The following is a 24,045-nucleotide window of genomic DNA, read 5'->3' on the forward strand; positions in this document are numbered from 1 at the left end:
GACTACTATGAGTACTATATAGTTAAAATGAAGGCTTTATCAGCTGCTTCCAGGGTAGGTCCAGGGTAACAGTTTTACCAGCTGGTCCCTTTCTTTTTTTTTTAAAGTACAACATTCCTGAGCCTCTGACAGAAACAAACCCAGCATGCACCTTGACGACTTGCCAAGAACATGAGCAGAAAGTGGCATGTCCATGTGTACAGAGAGACTTCCTCCCTCATCACCCTCCCCCCTAGTGTAATCTCAGCATGATTCAAAGATCTATGCGTGTTCAACAAACCACAGGGTTTCCCCATCGCATTGCTGCTATGTGACGCCAATATCTCCACTCTCCAGAGAACAGTGGCACATATCTTATTCAGAGCTGAGTAACGGAAGGAGACTGAGCACTGCACACTGGATACTACACCGTGATACCATAGACAGCTTACCTGAGGACCTTTAAGGGACAAGAAGTCACATGATCAGGTAAATAGACATCTACCCTGCAGAGACATTTAATCAAAACTTTATTGAAACAAAGTGGTAGACATATTCCCATTCTATATTTGTAGTTCAGCTTATATATTTGTAACAGCACAATAAGATAAAGTTTTCTTTCTGAAGTACATCACTGCTTCTGTGGTAGAAACTGCTGTCTGATATTATCTTTAATAATTTAATAGTTTAATAAATGTGTACACCTAGCTTTGCTCTCTTACTACCAGCAGCCACGGCAAACACAGGGTTATTTAAACTCCCATACAGATGTAGAGCTGGAAACACCTCAGGTCACCAGTCAGGGACCAATGTTAAACCAATGTTTACAAATCCCTGGATTATACTAATAATGGTTCTCAGGAAAAAAAAGGTGTCAAATCACTGAGTTTTTTTTTATATTACTGAAAAATGGAACGGCAAAAAAAAAAAAAAGTTCTGCTTATAAAAGAGAAGTCAAATCAATCTGAAAGAGGGAAAAAAAAGTTTAACAGCTAGAATGAAATATACATTTAAAGGGATAGGAAACCCAAAATTTTCCTTTCATGATTTAAAATTTTAAACAACATTGTAATTTACTTCAATTATCATTTTTTCTTCATTCTTTTGGTATCTTTTGTTGAAAAGCAGGGACATATGCTCACAAGCCAGCCCATTTCTTGAGCACTACATGGCAGCAGTGTTGCAAGAATGTTATCTATTTGCAAGAGCACTATATGGCAGGGCTATTCCTGCCATGTAGTGCCCCATATGCCTACCTAGGTATCTCTTCAATAAAGAATATAATGGGATCAAAGCAAATTTGTTAATAGAAGTAAATTTAAAACTTTTTAAAAATGGTATTCTCTGTCTGAAACACAAAATATTTTTTGGGGTTTCATATCCCTTTAAGTGCTAAAAATCTGGACAACTGTTACAGTCATTCCTGTTCTATTAAGCAATGTAGGGATCCGTTCCTTCCCTCCCATACACCCGCCACCCTTCGACACCACTGCACCTGATACAAACAGTGACACAGTCTGTATTGGCGATCTGGCTTCATATGGTGAAGTGAGCATGATCAGCACTCCCTTACCTTATGAATGCAGATGCCTTCTGCCTCTGACTAGTCTTAGATGTCTAAGTTGACAGCCGAGACTGCAGCATGAGGAAGAAGGTTAGACCTAGGTACTAAGTCAACATGGTATGCTAGGCAAAGTACCCTGTAATGTAGTACTTACATCCATATGGCTTAAAGGGGTAAAGGAACATAAAACTATTTTTGTTTATCTGTATTGTATATCAGCAACTAAGTGCTCCATTGCAAAATGTCTAAATACAAAACATGGTTTAAAATTAATTGAAACTATTGCTTCATTTACAGAATGTGCATTATTCTACAGTTCATGTACATACCCTTTTAAAAGCCTCTTATCTAATCTGCTGAGGATAGTTGGGTACAGCTGTAAACAAGCTACTACAGTGATAAAATAATCACTGTGTAGAAGGCAAGAGGATTAATCTTCCAATTCTTCTGAAAATGACAATTTTAAAATTTAAATAAAAAAGGCAAAATAAATCATGAATGTATACTGCATTTTGTCACTAAGCATAATTAAACATTTTCGGCTAGATTACACCCATTCTTGCGTGCTAACCCGATTGCATTTATTCAACTGTGCTCAACCCAACATAAAATTTTAAAATGTAACATTCCAATTTTCTTCCTCTATATATTTATATATGTGTAATTATATATAGTTATAGATGCACACACATATATATAAAAAGATAGATAATCCCTTTATTACCCATTCCCCAGTTTTGCATAAATAACGTTATATTAATATACTTTTTAGCCTCTGCATACTGCCCCCTTATCTCAGTGCTTTTGACCGACATGCAGTTTAGACAATTAGTGGAGACTCCTAAATAACTCCACGGGATTGAGCACAATGCTATCTATTTGACACATATGAACTAGCACTGTCTAACTGTGAAAAACTTTCAAAATGCTCTGAGCTAAGAGGTGGTTTTCAACTATTTAGAAATAAGTTTGAGTCTACCTAGCACCACCAAGGGAACGAGGCAAATTTAATGAATCATGAAAGTTTAATTTTGACTAGACTGTCCCTTTAAATATATTTACAATATATACACAGTTAACACATTATTACATATTAACAGTGAATAAAAATGGTGGTTCATGTTTTCAGGTATTTAACTGCAAAGGGCTCCAATGCTAGCTATATATATATATATATATATACACACACACATACATACACAAACATGTATACTTTTATGTATTTTAATGAATATTTACTGTACATATTTAACATTCCAATGTTCTTTACCTTCAGGAAAGTCATTTTTTATTAAATACATATTTCTATATATATCTGTATATACCTATACCTGTTTATCTATTCCTATAGATATATAGGTATAGATATGTATTTTACATGAACATTATCAGATATATAAAGAAATATATATTAAATAATAAAACATTTTATATCTATTAGCTTGGCAGTTGCAGAAGTTGGAGCCGCAATATTGGACAAAATGGCATGCACTAAATAATTAGAGCATGTAATATTACAATATAAAACTGTATCCATTCAAAGTTATATATATTCTTAGATACATAGAACAGCAAATCTCATCAGTGGTATAAGGGCACTGTTGTATCACAAAGCTCAGCTTAGGGTGTCCCACTGGGAGAGGAATAGGATACATTATTATTACTCATGGTATATTTCTTTGAGTATATCACTGCACTAATGGTGTTAGGTATACCTGGTATGCCCATTGCAGCTATATATTATGTTAACTTGAGAATTCTCTGTTAAAGGGCCATTATAGTGATACAATTACATGTTCTAATTTCTTATATCATTTTATCACTAGCTATAAACTATGTGGTTAACCCCCACAAAGGCACAACCCAGCTGTGTGACTAGCTCTGCTGAATTGATCAGCAGCAGTTTCCACTCGGGTCCTACACTGCTCTGCGGGTCCTGAGCGATATTTAAAGGGACATAAAAGACCAACCTTTTTTTAGATAGAGAATACAATTTTATAACAGTTTCCAGATGACTTCTATTTTCAAAGTTGCTTTGTTATCTTGTTATTCTTTGTTGAAGATATATCTATATAGGTAGCGGGCACATGTCTGGAGCACTACATGACAGGAAATAGTGCTGCCATCTAGTGCTCTTGCTAATGTATAACATTGTTGCAAAACTGCTGCCATATAGTATTGCAGACAAGTGCACACTCTGAACATACCTTTGTGTTTTTCAACAAAGGATAACAAGAAAATGAAGAAAACAAATTGTATGCTCTATCTGAATCATGAAAGATAGATTTGGGGGTTTATGTCCCTTTAAAGGGTCAGTAAAGTCAAAATTAGACTTTCATGATTCAGATAGATCATATAATTTTAAACAACTTCCAATTTACTTGTTATGCAATTTGACTTGTTCTTTTTGTATCCTTTGTTGAAAAGCATACCTAGGCTGCCTGAGGAGCAGCAATACTCTACTGGGAGCTAGATGCTGATTGGTGGCTGTAAATATATGCATCGTCATTGGTTTACCTGGTGTGTTCAGCTAGCTCCCATTTGTGCAATGCTCCTCCTTCAACAAATATCCAGAGAAAGAAGCAAATTTGATAATATAAGTAACTTGGAAAGGAGCTTAAAATTGTATGCTCTATCTGAACCATGAATGAAAATTTTTGAGTTTCATGTACCTTTAGCTATGTGTTTAAAGGAAAAGTTAACTATCACGCACCCCTATGCTGCATCTCAAGGAACATTGAAAATTAGTTTGACTTTAATTCATCAATTTTTGTCATCTTTACTAGTAAACTTAGAAATGTACCTTTTAAACCGCTAAGTTATCACGCCGTCACTCAGCCTGGGTATAAAAAAAATTATTATTTTGAAATGACGAATATCTTGATAAATCTTTTCATTGGTCACCCACTGGCGTCCCAACAGATTTGCTATATGCCCCTAATTGAAAATAAACGTGTGTCTCACGGAATTCTCTGCCTCTATACAAGCGCGTTCATGAGACACGCATGTGCATTCTCTTCATGATTGAAAATTTCGGAATGACGTTCCGGCATCTGAATGAATAATTGACGGCACAGGAACAGCTAATACAATCACTGCTACGATACAAAACAATGAATCGAGTGATTCCTTGTTTTAATATGTATCACAGCAGAGATCGTATGTTTAGGCATGCGCAATGAGAGGATTCACTGAAACAAGCACGGATGAACACGTAAGAGCGGGTGGGAAACAAAAAAAAGCAGGAAATGAGCGGGTGGGCGGAGGAAGTGAAAAATGGTATGTAATAAAACATACGATTTATATAAAAAAATAACAAGGATTTGGCAAAAAAAAAAAGTTAGTGACTGCATTAGTTGCTAGAAGATTAATGTATGGCATTAATGTGTAGGTTAAACACATAGTTTTGCAGCGTCGCTAGTGATAACATGCACAGGTATAATTTTATCACTATAATGGCCCATTAAATCCTGTTTTTCACAAGCTTGAACCTATTGAATAGATGAAAGTATGTGGATGAAACTTGGAAATTGTATTTGTAATCCAATGCATTACAAATCATAAAAAAATCTGACAATAGAAGCAAATTGGAAAGTTGGTGAGTCAAACAATGGCCCCTTTAGACCCACAACAAACTTTCTCCAACCAGGGGGTCGATCCGATATAAATCGTCGCCCGCAAAAGCCGGCGGCGCCAATATTTGCGCGGATTTGGTATCACATATACGGCGTAACCTAGAAGTTACGCCCGTATATTTCTGCCGTCGCCCGCAGTTTTTTGGGCCATAGGCAGGTATACCAAACCCGCGCAGTTTGGTATCCAACATGCAGCGTAAGGACTTACGTGGCGAAAATGGAGAAAACTTACTCCATTTTCACCTCGCCACAAAAAGCAGCCGTAAGAAGCCTTACGCTGACTATTGGAGCCCCGTAACTCCCTAAACTAACTAGAAAATAAACCTAACACCTAACGCATGCGCAATGTCTATCTACCTGTCACCCGCGATCTGCTAAATAAAACCTAACACCTAACGCATGCGCAATGTCTATCTACCTGTCAACCGCGATCCCCCCCCCCCCCCGAAATCCCTAATAAAGTTATTACCCCCTAAACCGCCGCTCCCGGACCCCGCCGCCATCTACATAAACTAACCCCCTACTGTGAGCCTCTAAAACCGCCGCCATCTACCTTATCTATCCCCTAATCTGACCCCTTACACCGCCGCCACCTATATAAAAATTATTAACCCCTAATGTAAGCCCCTTACACCGCCGCCATCTCTATTAAAATGATTAACCCCTAATTTAATCTACCTACCCCGCCGCCAGCTATATTATCTATATTAACCCTAAGTATATTATAGTTAATATAGGTATTACATTATATATATTAACTATATTAACCCTAATTATATTAGGGTTAATATAGTTAATATAGTTACTATAGTATTTATATTAACTATATTAACTCTATCTAACCCTAACTAAATTTATATTAAATTAATCTAATTCATTTATAAACTAAAATATTCCTATTTAAATCTAAATACTTACCTATAAAATAAACCCTAAGATAGCTACAATATAATTAATAATTACATTGTAGCTATGTTAGGGTTAATATTTATTTTACAGGTAAATTGTTAATTATTTTAACTAGGTATAATAGATATTAAATAGTTATTAACTATTTAATATCTACCTAGTTAAAATAATTACCCAATTACCTGTAAAATAAATCCTAACCTAAGTTACAAATACACCTACACTATCAATAAATTTAATAAACTACAAACATCTATCTAAAAATACAATTAAATTAACTAAACTAAATTACAAAAACAAACAAACACTAAATTACAAAAAATAAAAAAAAGATTACAAGATATTTAAGCTAATTACACCTATTCTAAGCCCCCTAATAAAATAATAAACCCCCAAAATAAAAAAAATTCCCTGCCCTATTCTAAATTCAACAAATTTCAAAGCTCTTTACCTTACCAGCCCTTAAAAGGGCCTTTTGTGGGGCATGCCCCAAAGAATTCAGCTCTTTTGCATACAACAAATACAATACCCCCCCCCCCCATTACAACCCACCACCCACATACCCCTATTCTAAACCCACCCAAACCCCCCTTAAAAAAGCCTAACACTACCCCCCTGAAGATCTCCCTACCTTGTCTTCACCACACCGGGCCGAACTCCTGATCCGATCCGGGCGATGTCTTCCTCCAAGCGGCAAAGAAGAATTCTTCCTCCGGCGATGTCTTCCTCCAAGCGGCAAAGAAGAATTCTTCCTCCGGCGACGTCTTCCTCCAAGCGGCAGCAAAGTCTTCATTCTTCCGGCGGCATCTTCAATCTTCTTTCTTCGCTCCGCCGCCGCGGAGCATCCATCCCGGCCGACTGCTGAACTTGGAATGAGGTACCTTTAAATGACGTCATCCAAGATGGCGTCCGCCGAATTCCGATTGGCTGATAGGATTCTATCAGCCAATCGGAATTAAGTTAAAAAAATCTGATTGGCTGATTGAATAAGCCAATCAGATTCAAGTTCAATCCGATTGGCTGATCCAATCAGCCAATCAGATTGAGCTCGCATTCTATTGGCTGATCGGAACAGCCAATAGAATGCGAGCTCAATCTGATTGGCTGATTGGATCAGCCAATCGGATTGAACTTGAATCTGATTGGCTGATTCAATCAGCCAATCAGATTTTTTTAACTTAATTCCGATTGGCTGATAGAATCCTATCAGCCAATCGGAATTCGGCGGACGCCATCTTGGATGACGTCATTTAAAGGTACCTCATTCCAAGTTCAGCAGTCGGCCGGGATGGATGCTCCGCGGCGGCGGAGCGAAGAAAGAAGATTGAAGATGCCGCCGGAAGAATGAAGACTTTGCTGCCGCTTGGAGGAAGACGTCGCCGGAGGAAGAATTCTTCTTTGCCGCTTGGAGGAAGACATCGCCGGAGGAAGAATTCTTCTTTGCCGCTTGGAGGAAGACATCGCCCGGATCGGATCAGGAGTTCGGCCCGGTGTGGTGAAGACAAGGTAGGGAGATCTTCAGGGGGGTAGTGTTAGGCTTTTTTAAGGGGGGTTTGGGTGGGTTTAGAATAGGGGTATGTGGGTGGTGGGTTGTAATGGGGGGGGGTATTGTATTTGTTGTATGCAAAAGAGCTGAATTCTTTGGGGCATGCCCCACAAAAGGCCCTTTTAAGGGCTGGTAAGGTAAAGAGCTTTGAAATTTGTTGAATTTAGAATAGGGCAGGGAATTTTTTTTATTTTGGGGGTTTATTATTTTATTAGGGGGCTTAGAATAGGTGTAATTAGCTTAAATATCTTGTAATCTTTTTTTTATTTTTTGTAATTTAGTGTTTTTTTTTTTTTTGTAATTTAGTTTAGTTAATTTAATTGTATTTTTAGATAGATGTTTGTAGTTTATTAAATTTATTGATAGTGTAGGTGTATTTGTAACTTAGGTTAGGATTTATTTTACAGGTAATTGGGTAATTATTTTAACTAGGTAGATATTAAATAGTTAATAACTATTTAATATCTATTATACCTAGTTAAAATAATTAACAATTTACCTGTAAAATAAATATTAACCCTAACATAGCTACAATGTAATTATTAATTATATTGTAGCTATCTTAGGGTTTATTTTATAGGTAAGTATTTAGATTTAAATAGGAATATTTTAGTTTAAAAATGAATTAGATTAATTTAATATAAATTTAGTTAGGGTTAGATAGAGTTAATATAGTTAATATAAATACTATAGTAACTATATTAACTATATTAACCCTAATATAATTAGGGTTAATATAGTTAATATATATAATGTAATAACTATATTAACTATAATATACTTAGGGTTAATATAGATAATATAGCTGGCGGCGGGGTAGGTAGATTAAATTAGGGGTTAATCATTTTAATAGAGATGGCGGCGGTGTAAGGGGCTTACATTAGGGGTTAATAATTTTAATATAGATGGCGGCGGTGTTAGGGGCTCACTTTAGGGGGTTATAGATATAATATAGCTGGCGGCGGGGTACGGGAGCGGCGGTTTAGGGGTTAATAATTTTATTAGGTTGCGGCGGGGTAAAGGAGCGGCGGTTTAGGGGTTAATAGCTTTTTTATTGTTAGGCTAGTGAGGGGGGATAGCGGATAGAGGGTTAGACAGTGCGGGCTATGTTAGGGAGGCGTGTTAGACAGTGCGGGCTATGTTAGGGAGGCGTGTTAGACAGTGCGGGCTATGTTAGGGAGGCGTGTTAGACAGTGCGGGTGTTTTAGACTTTAGTCAGGTTTTATAGGCGCCGGCAGATTCTAACGTGCCGCAAGTCACTGGCGACGCCAGAAATTTGTACTTGCGCAGATTTCTGGACATCGCTGGTTTGTGAGACTTACGGCACGTTAGCATCTGACGGCGACCTATATGGGATGGCTCGAGTTGCGAGCTGAAACTGCGGGCGACGCCGGTTCCCTCGCTTGCACCGCAAACTGCGATCGATATCGGATCGCGCCCCAGAACCCTAATTTGTGCTATATGCATATTTTGAATCGGTAGTGATTTTACTTTTTCCTCTACATTTGGCTCAGTGATTTAATATGACATATATCTACACATGTCTAATAAAATCTATTTCATTTATCATCTAATCTATTTATTTACACCTGTAAGAATCTAAAAATGTTGAGACACACTTGATAAAAAAGTTTACACAAAATATTTCTTCCCTTTAAATTGTTCCTATTTATCAATTTTACCTGCTGGATAGCTCATTTTGAAATAGCAGATTTAGCCTGTGTTAGCCCCACCTATAGTACTAAAAGTGTTTGGTATTACGTCCAGGCTATTGACAGGCAATGTAAACACAGCCAGCAGAAGAAATTACACTCCCAGTGGGGTGCAGTATAGTTAAAGTTTAAGCATTGGTAATACATTAATGCATTTGTTAATATTACCCTAACGTAATCGCTAAGATTTTTTCTAATTTTTTTTAAAATGTATTTCTAAATTGTTCTCTCCCTACCGTTGCGATGCCTGACTCCCTCCCATACACTACTTCCTGCTTCTCTATTGTTTGACGTAGAAAGCGGTCCCACCTGCTTTCTACGTCTGCCTAAAGCGCGTTAACGAGTCTGCTTGAAACAGTGCATGCGCCAACATCGATTTCAGTGTCTTCTGCGCAAGCGCAAATCGGCAATCTTTATCACAAGTGTGCATGCGTTATGTTATGCGAGAGACAGCAGCTTCATTCTGAATATCTGTGATGTTTCCATAATACTACTACTAGGCATACGCGAAACGGGAGCGCGCATTTATTTCTAGCTGACGCAATAAATCTTTTCGCATGCGCACATAATCGGAGATGGCCGCCTAACGGCCAGATTTTCAATAGGTTATTAAAAAAAACGTGATCAACCCATGGAAAAAAAAAACAGGTTGAATTTGCAGACAACAAATAATGTATTATTTTTATCAGGTATGTAGAGCGAGCACAAACAGCAATAACTTACTTTAGAATGATATTAAAAAAAAATGATGAATGAAACTCATATTCGTTTTGTGCAAAGAATGTTAGCAGTTTCATAGAGAGGTAACTTTACCTTCATAAAACATTAATTTTCCATTGCTTTCTCTAAGTATTTAGCTTTGGTTTACCATACAAATATAAGCAAGCAAGTCTGTGTACACAAAGTGATAACATGAGATCTGATATTACCTATTTCAATAGGTTGTGGTTTGAAAGCACAAAATCAGCTAATTCATATTCACAAATAAACCTGAAAATGCAATTTCTCATACATTTTATACTTTGCAGCTGGTATAACTAATCAATGAAAATACATTAAGAGAAAAACTATTTAACAGTATACAGTCCCTTTAAATATACTTGAAATAATGTATATTTTATTAAGAAATATACATTTATTTAAAAGAACAGAAACAAAATATGTAAATAATTTTCCTAAACAAAGTCGACTACATCTATCAAGACGACCCCCCCTCTAGTTGCCAGAGACGTGTCGTGTACATCCCAGTAGTACTACTTGCTACAATAATGTGCAGTTAGGTGCTCTCTGAGCCAATGGATTAACGGGAAATGTAGGTCTACATCACAGATGACACAGCTACCCACTCCGCACGAACTGTACATATTAATGAGTGATATAGGGGTGGGTAAAGGGGAACTGTAATCCCACGTGCCTCCGGCTAACGGTCACGTGTCTGTGCGCGCCCCCTCCCTTCACCGGTACACAATCAAGATGGCGCGAAGAGGAGGCAGAAACCGCTGACCTGCGCCGGAAATACCGGGGCTGAGTGACAGGCCACGGGGACACTGGTAGTACATAACGGTGAGAAAGACACGCCTACTATAGGAACCTATGTCTAGGATGGGGAGGGATAGCAAAGGATGAGGATATGTGAAACTATAACGGTGTTGACGGCCTTTACAATACGTATCAGATGAAAATAGTTTACAACGAGAGATGGCCCCATCACAGTGTGGGACGTATCATGTGACGACTTCGTACAGGAATGAATGGCATCATGTGGCATTTACAAAACTAGGGACCTGCCAGTTAGTGGAGCAGCGAATTGTGTTATTCTTCAGCTAAATCTATGAGACATAGCGCGTGACAGCCTCACCTGAATATTAGCGACGTGACAGACTTTGTGACAAGCTCATCTGAAAGCTAGAGGCATCTTGTGTGACAGCCACACCTGAACATGAGATGATAACGCATGGACCTTGTGTGACAGCCACACTTGTGGACATTGCATGACCAGCCAGTATGGATGTAAGAAATCTGACAGTGACCTTATGTGACAACTACACCTGACTTTAAAGGGACAGTAAACTCCCTGTAATTATAAGACATTTCTGTTGTGATATGAATGACATCAGCCAAGTCTTAATGTTTTAAAATAATTTTTATTGCAATTATTTTTAATATCCAAACTCCACGCACCATTTGTCTTATTTGGAGGAGTCAATCTGGGATTTAGTCTGCAGACAACAAGGTTAGACACTGTCATAAAGTTAGTATAAAGTAAATTGTTTTGCAGTTTTTATCTGATAAAGAAAATAAGGACATATATGTAGCAGCGGTAGCCTTGAGAAGTCAGCAGTGTGCATTTCAGTCTAAGAACTAGAAATCGCTCAATGTTCAGAGCTAATGTACATGAAAAGAGGGCAAAATAAATAATAAAAATATATTGCAAAGTTGCTTTATTATGCATAACTAAACATTTCATATAACAATCTCACGTTGTTTACTGCCCCTTTTTAAGACCTGGGATGGATAGTGTTTGACAATCTCACTGGAATATAACAGAAATGACATGGACAGTGTGTGACATCCTCACCTAAATTTGAGGGAAATTACATTGTATGATAACATTACAATATGAGCGAGATTGAAACTGTGTGCAGGGACGGACTGAGACCAACCAGGGCCCCCGGGCAAAAGTGTAGCAGGGCCCCCCACCCCCTCTTTGCTCCACATACCTAACTAAACTGCCCTTCCCACCTCATATGCCCCTCCCCCACCATGACTACAATATGGAGCAGAAAGTAGTGAGGGGCAGACAAGGGGGTAACCTTAAAATCTTACTGGCAGCTAAAGGGGTAAAATCATTAATTTGTATGTATCAAAAATATACATAATGGGTTGGGATCAACAGTGGGGCTAAGGTAGTGCTGTTAGGTGGGACATTATGTGACCTAACTATCATTGTGCCTAGTCATCACAGATTGTCCAGTATATTGGTGGAGGACAGCTGGAGTGTGGATTTTAGGATAAAAATAAAAAGAGCCTTTATTTTAGCCTGGGGCATGTGATGCTTTGGTGAAAAGAAACTTTTAGATAAGGGAGTTATATGATCTTTTAAACGGACAGAAAGAGAAAATGAAACTATCATATTACAGATATTGCTTGCCTTTTTATACAATATGCGAATTTACTTCTGTTATCAAATTTGTTTAATTTTGTTGGTATCATTTTGTTGAATACTAACTCTTTGTAGGCTCAGGGGCAGCAATGCACTACTGTAAGCTAGCTGAATATATTTGGTGAGCCAATGAGAAGAAACATATACAGTATATGTAGCCCCCAATTGCAAGCTAGCTCTCAGTAGTGTATTGATGCTCCTGAGCCTACCTAGGCATGACTTTAAAGATATCAATGGGGAAAAGCAAATTTAATATTAGAAGTTAATTGGGGATTTGTATAAAATTTTGTGCTGTCTGAATCATTAAAAGTTTAATTTTGATTTGATGGCCCCTTTATGTATCACGTGACCAAAATAAATTTGACAATTTCTTATCTAACTGGGTAGTATAATTTTGAAGATAATATATTTCCTTTAAAGGGACAGTCTACACTAGAATGTTTATTGTTTAAAAAGATAGATCATCTCTTTATTTCTTATTCCCCAGTTTTGCATAACTAACACTGTTATATTAATATACTTTTTACCTCTGTGGATACCTTGTATCTAAGCATCTGCAGGCTGCCCCCTTATCTCAGTTCTTTTGACAGACTTGCACTTCAGCCAATCAGTGCTGACTCTTAGGTAGCTCCACGTGCATGAACACAATGTTATCTATATGGTACACATGAACTAACTAGTTGTGAAAAACTGTCAAATGCATTCCGATAAGAGGCCGCCTTCAAGGGCTAAGAAATTAGCATATGAGCCTACCTAGGTTTAGCTTTTAACTAAGAATACCAAGAGAACAAAGCAAAATTGATGATAAAAGTAAATTGGAAAGTTGTTTAAAATAACATGCCCTATCTGAACCATTAAAGTTTATTTTTGACTAGACTGTTCATTTAAATAAGACATACATGATCTTTCCTATAGGTATACATCTAGCATAAAAACGGTCACCATTTTACCTGACACCAGGGTAGGTTTAAAGAAATCCATTTTAAAGGGAGAATAAAGTCAAAATGATATTTAATTATTCAGATAGAACATACAGTTGTAAACAGTACACCATCACAATTTACTTCTATTATCTAATTTGCTTAATTCACTTGCTGTAATTTGTTGAAAAGCATACCTAGGTAGGTAAGAGCAACAATGGACTACTGGGATTTAGCTGAAAATTGTCAGATACACATAAATGCCTCTTGTTATTGGCTCACCAATATGTTTAGCTAGCTCCCAGTAGAACATTGCTGCTGCTTCAACAAAGGACACAAAGAAAATGAAACATTTGATCATATACGTAATTTGAAAATATATTTAAAATTGTATGTTGTTTCTGAATTTCATGAAAGGAAAAAAAATGTTTTCATGGCAGCATCCATTATCTGACTGAGTCTGAGTGAAACTACTACACTTAGTGAAACTGGTGAGGTCGGTGTTAGGTCAGCAGGCTGTGTGTGTCTGTGTATGTATGTGTCTATGTACTGTATGTATGTGTGTGTGTGTATGTATGTGTCTGTGTGTGCGTGTATGTATGTATGTATGTGTGTGTGTATGTATGTATATATGTCTGTGTATGTCTGTGTATGTATGTGTCTGTGTGTGCGTGTATGTATGTGTCTGTGTATGCATGTGTATGTATGTATGTGTTAATGTATGTGTGTCTGTGTGTGTCTGTGTGTGTCTGTATGTGTCTGTGTATGTATGTGTGTATGTGTCTGTGTATGTGTGTATGTGTGTATGTATGTGTGTATGTGTATGTATGTGTGTGTGTGTGTGTATGTATGTGTATGTATGTCTATGTATGTGTCGGTATGTGTGTGACAACTTACAATAAAAGCCAGGCCTCCATATACACTTCATATTAAAGATATCATAAAGACAATATTTACAGAACTGAGGTCTCCAAGAGGCAGGGTGCTTATAAATGCTGTCTGGAAAGGACAGTACAAGTAACCCATGAGGAATAGTAGTGGTACCTCCACCTACAGTCTCATCACATAACCAGGGCTAACTTCCACATGTGCAAATAATTACACAGTAGCAGGCTTCATTATAGAACAAGATTACACACTCACTATCCTGTCTATGTACCACAACAAATAAATATCCACGGTAAAGGAATGAAAAACTGGCACCCAGTAAATATGCTGCTATATAAAGAGATCAGTAAGCATGCCATCTTTACAGCCTGGGTAGCAATACATCAGCATGAAGAACCAAGATGATGCTAAACTGACAGTCGTCTGACACATTTTAGGTAGCAGCTAAAACTTTAATAGTGTCATAGGAAGCCCCACTGTATTTTAGGGTTTAGCTAGCCAGCGCTGCAAATGATATGCAAATTAAAATATCAGAGCCTCCACTAACCTCTCATCCGGGCGTAGCAGCAGCTGCACTGAGAGAGCCAGAGAGGACCTTTCTACTAGTTTCTGAAGAGGTTTTGGCAAGCACAGCCGTGGCGTGGGTAACTGCCTTTACTTTGCCGCACTTGCCTCGCCTGAGTCGCCTCTCGAGTCACCAATGAACAGTTTTGTTCTTCTTCATCATGGCAGGAAAATCCCCAGATAAAAGATCTGCTGCTCTGATTTCCTAATTCACATATACATTGGTTGGCATCATGTATCAATAAACACCTTGGGTTGTCATCAGTGCTGGCTGGGTGTTGGGTGATAAAATGTTAATAATCTCCCCCCCATCCTTAATCCTGCAGGCTAAATAAAGGTCATGGGTGTAACTTTTTTCCATTGCACTATTATTTATAGTATTGTTTAATGGACCCATTTATTATTACATAACTCAACTGAATCTCACACAGTCCGACTCCAACCTCTGATCTCTTTCTAACATTACATACCATGACTTTGCCCTAAAATTATCCGCTCCTCTGATGCCACGTTCCACCACATGCCGCTATCCTGTCGGCTGTCAAATTTGAACGCTGCCTCCCTGTGCATGACGTCTGGGTGGGTGGAGCTGCTGGAGCCTGGAGATGATGAATATGTGGACCGGAGTCATCCACACCCGGTCCACATATTGCATGGTGGGCTGCCGCCTGCCTGTGCGCTGTCAGCTGCTTTTTGCTAATGCCAACCAGTGAGCCAGGCCAGGACTTACCTTGTCCACACTACTCAGTTCACTGACTGTCTGAGTGTCTGTGACTATTACTAACTAACCGATGAGCCATGATGAGCTGACAGAGCGCAGAGCGCTCACACACTTAGCCCTACACAGCATAAACTTGAGCTGGCAGCGCCGGCCCCCACCCCACCCCAGAAAGTTCCAAACATAAAAATATATTTTTTTATATAAATTAAAAAAAAATATTTTCCTTAATAGTGCTGCACCTGCATCTATGGCGAGGGCCCCTCTAAGATGCCGGGCCCTCGGACCAGGGCCGAATTGCCCGACTTGTCAGTCCGCCCCTGACTGTGTGACAGCCTCACCTTAATATGAGGGCAATTATGTTGTGTGACCAGCCTGACCTAACTATAATAGACATTAGATTGTGTGACAGCCTTATCTGTCACACAATCTAAAGTATTACACTCAAATATAAAGTTTCTGATAAAAAACAGGCATTTCTTTTATCAGAAACCTTATATTTGAGTGACATTTTATCTGTATAATTATATAAAAGCATTTTTTATCAGAAACCTTATATTTGAGTGAGATTTTATCTATGAATATATACAGGCATTTTTTTTTTTATCAGAAACTTTATATTTGAGTGAGATTTTATCTATATGAATATATACAAGAATTTTTTTTTTTTTAGCAGAAACCTTATATATGAGTGAGATTTTATATATGAATATATACAGGCATTTTTTGAATCAGAAACTTTATATTTGAGTGCAACACTTTATTATGTGTTTATGTGTTTTGTGCAACTATTTTTTTAACCCTTATTGGCAGAACATGCTGTGATCTGAGATGTCATCGCAGAAAATGGAGCATGTCTGCAGAAAGAATGGGACACATGCAGGAACTATTAGACCTTTTGCTTTGCAGTGCTGCTCCGCATTAGACTGTTCTCTTCAAACAGCACTATGCTCTGGCTGCATTGTGTTTGTTTTCTTTAACACTGTGCATCCAGAACAAAGTGCTGTTTGAAGGGAACAATCAAATATGTAGCAGCGCTGCAAAGCAGCAATGGATTTCTTTTTTACTGGCTCTTAGGGATTTTTTTTAGAATTTTTTTTTTCTCTGCAGCTAATTTGCAATGCAATTTTCAACTGCTGCACTATATTATAAAACTTTATGAACTGCTTTATTCTACAGTTAATTAACACACTGCAATTGAACTATTGCTTTAGTGTAACTGCCTCATTTAAAAAAATGTATTTTATTTCAAAATGACCTGCAGAACTTTTTTCACAAAAAAAAATCTTATCACAGAAAGTGAAGAAAAGTGATGGCTCTGGGACCCTTACACTTTACACTAGATCTTTAGGCATGCTAATCCGTTGAGCCCAAATTTTGTTTCCACTCAATCATAACCATTTACTTTCAACTTGTAATATATATTGCCTCACATGAATATGAGGGGAATGACCCTGTGTGACAGCCTTACCTGACTATCATAGAAATTACCTGGTAGCCTCACCTGAATGTGAGGGAAATTGCATTGAGTGGAAACAAAATGTGCCCTCAACGGATAAGCACTCCTAAATATCTAGTGTAAAGTTTAAGGGTTAAAAAATATTTGCACAAAACACATAACAAATACATTATAATAAAGTGTTACACTCAAATATAAAGTTTCGGATAAAAAAAAAAATGCCTTTATATATTCATATAGATATTTAGGTATAGATATGTTTTACAAAAAAATCATAATATATATATATATGTCTTCAATAAGGATGTTACCACTTTATTCACATATTGTGGTACACTTCACACCCAAAAACATCCAACGTTTCTGTCCTCCACCTGGGAACTTGATAAAGTTATTTCTTTGGAGTGTGTTTGGAGACTCAGCACCGGCCATTGTTACCTTACAGGGAGTGCTAAGGTTGTGTAAGAGATAGAGATATATCTGCGGAATCTGTTGGCACTCTACAAATAACCGATAATACATAGTAGATAAGGTTGAAAAAAGACTGAAGTCCATCGAGTTCAAACTATACAAATCTAAAATACTTACAAAAAGCTCCAGTTAAGCTTAAATAACCCCATTAAAATGTGACCCATTTAATGCTAGCAATCATATCCATGAATTTTGTTTATATACAGAAATTTATCCAGACTATTTTTAAATGAATCTATGGTATTGGCATTCACCACCTCCTTTGGTAATGAGTTCCACAATTTTATTGCTCTTACAGTGAAAAAACGTTTCCGTTGCAGGAGATTAAATCTCCTTTCCTCCAACCTTAAATTATGACCTCTTGTCAGAAACAATTTTCTTGGAATAAAAAGAGCTTCTGCCATCTCTGTATATGGGCCTTGAATATATTTATATAAAGTAATCATGTCACCTCTCAAGCGCCTTTTTTCTAAAGAGAACAGACCCAGTTTGGCTAGCCTCTCCTCATATATATACATTGTCTTCTATGTGAAGAAGAACATTGAAATGTAAAATATTCATAACTACTTTTGGCTTTAGCGCAATTGGTCAAATGAAATGTCAGGTTAGCACGCAAGCAAAAAGTGTTAGTTTTTTTCTTTTTAACAGGGTGCTCCATTAAAGTGTATTGGAGAAGACGTTAACACATTCTCGATTATAAGGGAAAGTACATTATTTGACAGCCTCACCTAATTATGAGGGAACTTACATTGTGTGACAGCCTCACTTGATTATGAGGGAAATTACATTGTATGGTAACCTCACCTGAATATGAGGGAAATTACATTGTGTGTCAGTTTTGCACTTTCTGTTTTGTATTTTAATCCATTTAGATTCTGTATACAGCAGTGATCTCTCAAATTCTGATTATGCTTTGAAAGTGAGTTTCTGTTACTTTAACAAATTAGGATCATACTTTGTATATTTCTGTGTATCGTTTACAAATAAAATTACTCTATTGTAAAATAAAAACAACTGACAGCTTCAGAAAGTGGATTCCCAGGGTATGTCTAAAGCTCTCTCACAATTCTCATGAAATTAGTTTTTTGCTTCCAAGTACTGTTGTAACTCAGCAGTCCCCTTTATGGGGTGAGATATAGCAAGAGAAACCACTTTTGGACAGCCGTTTTGAGTTATTTGATTCTCATCAGCAGATGGTATGTTTAACTTGCTGTTTGGTGAAGCTTCTTACCAGAGAAAAAGCAATACTAGATAATACCATTTTTAGCAACTCTCCAATGTTTTTCTATTATCAGATGTGCTTCATTCTCTTGGTATCCTTTGTTGAAGGTGCAGCTATGCATTACTGGGAGCTAGCTGAACATATCAGGTAAAACAATGACGAGGTATATATGTGTAGCCACCAATCCGCAACTATCTCCCATTAGTGCTGCCGACCTAGGTATTCTTTTCCGCAAAATATAGCAAGAGAAAGAAGCTTATTATTAGATAATAGAAGTTAATTGGAAAGTTGTTGAAAACTGTATGCTCTAACTGAATCATGAAAGAAACATTTTGGATTTCATATCCCTTCTAAGAGCTAAAATTACATTTGTAATTTTTCTATATGTTACTTTGTTTTGCTTTTTTCAGTGTAGATATATAATTTCAAGCACATGAAAAACTGTTTTAGTTTACTCCTGAATAGTTTGCTTCTTTCTTACATGAAGTCTTATTGTATTGAGGAACTTGTATCCTTGTTTTTCAAGTAGGGGCTGGGGTATTATATGCACTTTGCAATATGAAAGGATAATTTGAAGCAAACTCATAACGTTTTGTTATATGCATCTACATTTCAACAGCCAGGGCTGTACAAATGAAAGCCACCAACCATATCTGTCCCACTGGTATTATTCTGGAACCATCAGGACATTGACCAAACTATCCTTTTTTTTTTCTTTTTTTTTTCATATTTGAACTGGCTATAAAGAAAGATTTTAGTTATTGGTCGAAGTGTTGCTTTGGAGGGTGGAGTATGCTGGAGAATAATGTGCAATTGCCATGGGAGGTGTTGGCAAAAGGTTATTGGGAAATATCCAAATCACAAAATTGTGTGATTTCCAGTTTTACCCATGTACAGAAGAGATTAAATAATCTGAAGTTAAATGCACATTATAGTGCAAATATAACATGCTCTAATTCACTGGAGTATGGGGGGATCATGAGGCTGTTAGAAACATCCCTGCAGCCCATGTCAAATCCTTTAGAGTAATCGAATTCTGTAGAATTATAGGGGCGTATAGTAGCTTTGTAAACTATTAATGCTGTGAACCTAATTAGTTGGTCCTATTGTTTCCAAATGATTATTTCAAAGTCTTTGTAAACCATTACAGCATGTAGCCGGTCATGAAACTCAATTTTTTTTCTTTCATGATGTAGATAAATACAATTTTTTTTTTTTTTTTTTCTTTTAAATATTTTTATTGAGGAAATGGGATACATACACTTTATATAGCAAATGCAATAGAACAGTTAAACATGACATATCTGATTATAGTTATGCATCAATATTGAAAATCCTCCTTTTTTAGTCCCCAAAAACAGTGATGCAGATCACTCTTGGATCTGTTCTGGAGCTTAAGAAAAACCAAAGGGGTTAATGTGCAGCATAAAACAAAAATAAAAGTTTAAATAAGAATAAACTGCATCACATGAAAGTATAAACAAAATATGAAGAAACTACTCGTTTCTAATAGAAACAAAATGGATGCAGGAGTCAGGACTGGTGTCTATATTAGTACAGCTCTCACAAAGGCAAACAACTATCATTTATAAACTTGTACAACTTGGCAAAGCGGGTAAACATGTTTCTCTTTTTTTTTTTCTTTCTTTTTTTTTTTCTGATGTCTTAGGCAGCTGTAAACCTATACTTTTAATATGTTGTTATACTCCCCTCTCTTGGTCGTAAAAATACAGTACAAACCCTGATATGTAAAGCACACAGCACCCAATCAAAAACCCTCCGTTAGAGTTAAGTTCTTGGTATTGCCTTTTTATGGAATATACTGGGCTTCCCATCCCCGGTCCCGGCCGCAGACCACGCACGGGCGACCCACTTTGCTATCTACTTTCTTTCAAGAACTGAGGCTAGGTGCATAATAAATTTCCCTTTTTCAAATGTAAGGTTATGTCCCCCTAGGAGCCCCCCCTAAACCCCGCAGGAAACATATAAACTTATAAAAGGGTGTTGATGCTATTTCTGTGCCTCTTTTAAGATATCCATGTGCGTGTACTTCTAAAGCTTATCTACACTCTATTTAATGCAATAACAGGAGGGCTTGAAACCAGGTGATTCAGGACATTATACATGTAGAGGAATACTAACTCCCAAGCATACTCCAAAATCTTTTAAACGTGCAGGCTCTATATAAAAAGAGCGCCTATTAAAACACACAAAAAAAAAAAAAACAACAATCACCATACTTAATTTAACAGTGATGAAATGTATATAACAGTATCAAGCATTGGCTGGTTTTGGGAAATCCCAGCAAGGATCCGTGATAGAGTGTTTATTTGAGTTCCCTTTCTCTGGCTTTAATTGGTCCCGACAGTGATGTTTTGTGAACAGTCTTTCAGGAACCATGCTGCCGAGATAGCGGGGTATATCCAGCGGCTTAGGGATAGCCATTTCCGTTAAGGCTGGGGTGTAATCTTTATATATCCCAAGGCGTAAGTCTCCCTTGTCACCCCGTTCGACGGGTGCTTCAGTGTCGTAACCGCTTGGCTGTGGGTCAGTTTGAAGGAAAGTGCTGAGCTTCTTGTTACGCCTGGAGGCCGTTGCTCCGTTAGTTCTGGCGCCATTCCTATGTTTAAATGGTGGAGTCGTGCGGAATGGATTCTTAAAAAAGATAGGGCTCCTCTGCTGCTTATCTGTCGGTTGAGGTTTGTCAGTTTGCTTGGGCAGCTGCTTTCGGGATGAAGCCTGGAGCGGTGGCCCTGCACAAACTGTAATTTCTCTTTTGTCTCGTGGAGGGGAAACCGCGGGAGCGCTCTTATCCGCGGCTCCCACATCCACAACTGCCACCGCTTTGTCTTTCACACCGTACTCTGGGTTGCTGAGCTTCATGCTTGGTTGTGTCAAAAAGTCCCAAGGAGCTCTTTGTAATAGGTCCATGAAGCGTTGTTCCATTCGCTCCATAAAAGCATCAATGCGGGTTATGTATGTCTTTTCCATTACGGCAGCCATATTTGTTGCACAGCGATAGATGGTGTTCCCAGGTAGTCTAGTACTGGGGAGATTCTTTTAGTACCAAGAAGCTAAGTAAGTATGAGAATTTTATATTTCTTAATACCAGTCCTGACAAGTACCCTCGGCAAACCAAGGGGGGGTAGTGCTGCCTGTCCAGAGCCGCCTCTCCAGGCCTCTATTGTCCACTCTCGTGTTCCGGCTTCAAAAATACAGATATTAGCGTAGATTATGCCTGTTCAATCGCGGTACCAGCATTACTGGATCTTTTGTTTGTGGTATCTCTGTAAAAAGTACCCTCCACAGGCGGATTGTTGGGTGATCAGCAGGAGCACTGAGAAGATGCGACCGTCCACAGTCGCTGTTAGGACACCCCCCCAGATAAATACAATTTTAAACAACTTTCTAATTTACTTCTATTATCTAATTTGATTATTTCTCTTGATATCATTTAATGATATCTAAAGAGTGAAGCAAATTAGATAATAGAAGTAAATTGGAATGTTGTTTAAAATTGTATTCCCTATCTGAATCGTGAAAGAAAAATGTTGGGTTTAGTGTCCCTTTAAATGTGTACTAGACATTCTAACATATGGCAGATTCTTCACTTTACTCGTTATCAGTGAAATGGGAAATTACATGACAATCTTGTGTTCTACTGGTCATGCCATAGAGATCTACAGGTAGATCTCCATCTATCTTTGGGGCCTTACACATAGGTAAAGTCCTGTGTAGGAACCATAAGCGAAGGCTCATAAGCAGAAAATGGCTGGTAATTGTTGGGTATGTTTGACTGCTAATCCTAATTGACCAAATAGACAAAAGATTGTTCCAGCCACCAGTAATTTAAAAGACCTTTATTGTCTCATATTCTTGGGTCTAGACTAAGGGCCTATAGCAGGCCTGAAACGTTGTATTTTTTTGCTTAGACCCAAAAATATGAGACAATAAAGGTCTTTTAAATTACTGGTGGCTGGAACAATCTTTTGTCTATTTGGAGTACCTGCAGGACAAGGCAGATCCTGGGTGGGTTCCGTGCCCCATAAACCACATATACTGAGGTGCTGTCTTCCAAACTACTATTGAAGAATCCTAATTGTCTAACCAGCTGTGTCCTGCTTGCAAGATGCAGTGCTTTCAAGTTGGATTTTACATATGTGTTTAATCTGTGGGATTAATTTTGAGTCGGTAATGCAAAAAAGGCCATACTCTGTGCGCAATTAATGAATTTTAATATCCCTTTAAAAAGAAGAGCTTGGTCAGTGATCTTTTGGATACAGAAATATTCTGATGGGCCCTGTGTGATCTGAATGTTAATGTAGTCTATGAAAAGCATTTTGGAAAACTGCATTTCAGTTTCAAGTCCTTTTATATTAGCTGGTCAAAACTCTTATACTGGTAGCAAAAGTGTTTTTTTTTTTTTTTTTTTACCCATCTATGCTTTAGTTGACACTACTGTTGGGTAAAAATAATCTTATTTGATCTCACTAGACATGTCTGACCTGTATTGTATAATTATCTGGCAATAAATGGCTCTTCTTTTTTCTGTAAATGTTACGCTTGTTACAGAATGTTGCCTGCGGATGTAGAAAGCTCAGTGTGCATTAATAATGTAAGCTGACAGTACATTAGAGTGAAAAGGTGAAAGTCTTGTGCTTTTATGTATCCTTCTACTCACAATGCTAGTTTAGACTTTCATCTTTTATGTGTTTTATTATCCTGATACTTATTTTTATAGTGTTGAAATTAACATTGTTTTGTAGAATGTTAACAAATTATAATACAAATGCAATCCATGAAAAACTATTTCACGTGGCAAGTGCCACTAATGCATAGTAAAACAGGAGCGCCTATTTGAACCAGGTATTATTTACACATTTCCAGCTCTAAGAAAGCACATATTAGTAATATTAGAATGTAATCAGGGACTTACTGTACCTGAAAAAATAAATATTTTTGTTGCAGAGTATAGATATACTTCAAGGTAGACAGCTGGATAAATTGGATGTATTTAAGTATGCTGCTCCTAGTTTGCTTGCTGGTTGTGTCTATCTTAGGAGTCGCAATGTATTTTGATTTAACTGCTTTGTAAAGGGTAAACACAAAGTGGAAGAAGGGAACATTTAAAAATAAAATACTTCTGGTCCCTAACTTGTTGTATTATCTTCATACATCTATATTCAAACTCTCTTGCCTGGCTTCTAAAAAAATGTTAAGTTCCTTAAAGGGACTGTACACTGTAAAATTGTTTTTATATGAATGTATTTTCAATGACTTGTTATACCAGCTGCA

The 24,045-nt window shown here is 37.5% G+C and overlaps 1 protein-coding gene across 2 annotated transcripts in view; it reads left to right on the forward strand.

Moving 5' to 3' along the window:
* Positions 1 to 300: 300 nt before the first annotated feature.
* DENND4A (DENN domain containing 4A) overlaps positions 301 to 24,045 on the forward strand; it is an 858,339-nt gene continuing 834,594 nt past the window's right edge. The window contains exon 1 of one of the 2 annotated variants that reach the window (XM_053718534.1): positions 301 to 468. In XM_053718534.1, coding sequence (XP_053574509.1) covers positions 461 to 468 — 8 coding nt within the window. In that variant the 5' untranslated portion in view covers positions 301 to 460. Of the gene's footprint in view, positions 469 to 10,836; positions 10,909 to 24,045 lie in introns of those variants that run through there. The other variant, XM_053718535.1, reaches the window with a different exon arrangement.

The sequence above is a fragment of the Bombina bombina genome, chromosome 6, assembly GCF_027579735.1.
Source record: "Bombina bombina isolate aBomBom1 chromosome 6, aBomBom1.pri, whole genome shotgun sequence".
Lineage (NCBI taxonomy): Eukaryota > Metazoa > Chordata > Amphibia > Anura > Bombinatoridae > Bombina > Bombina bombina.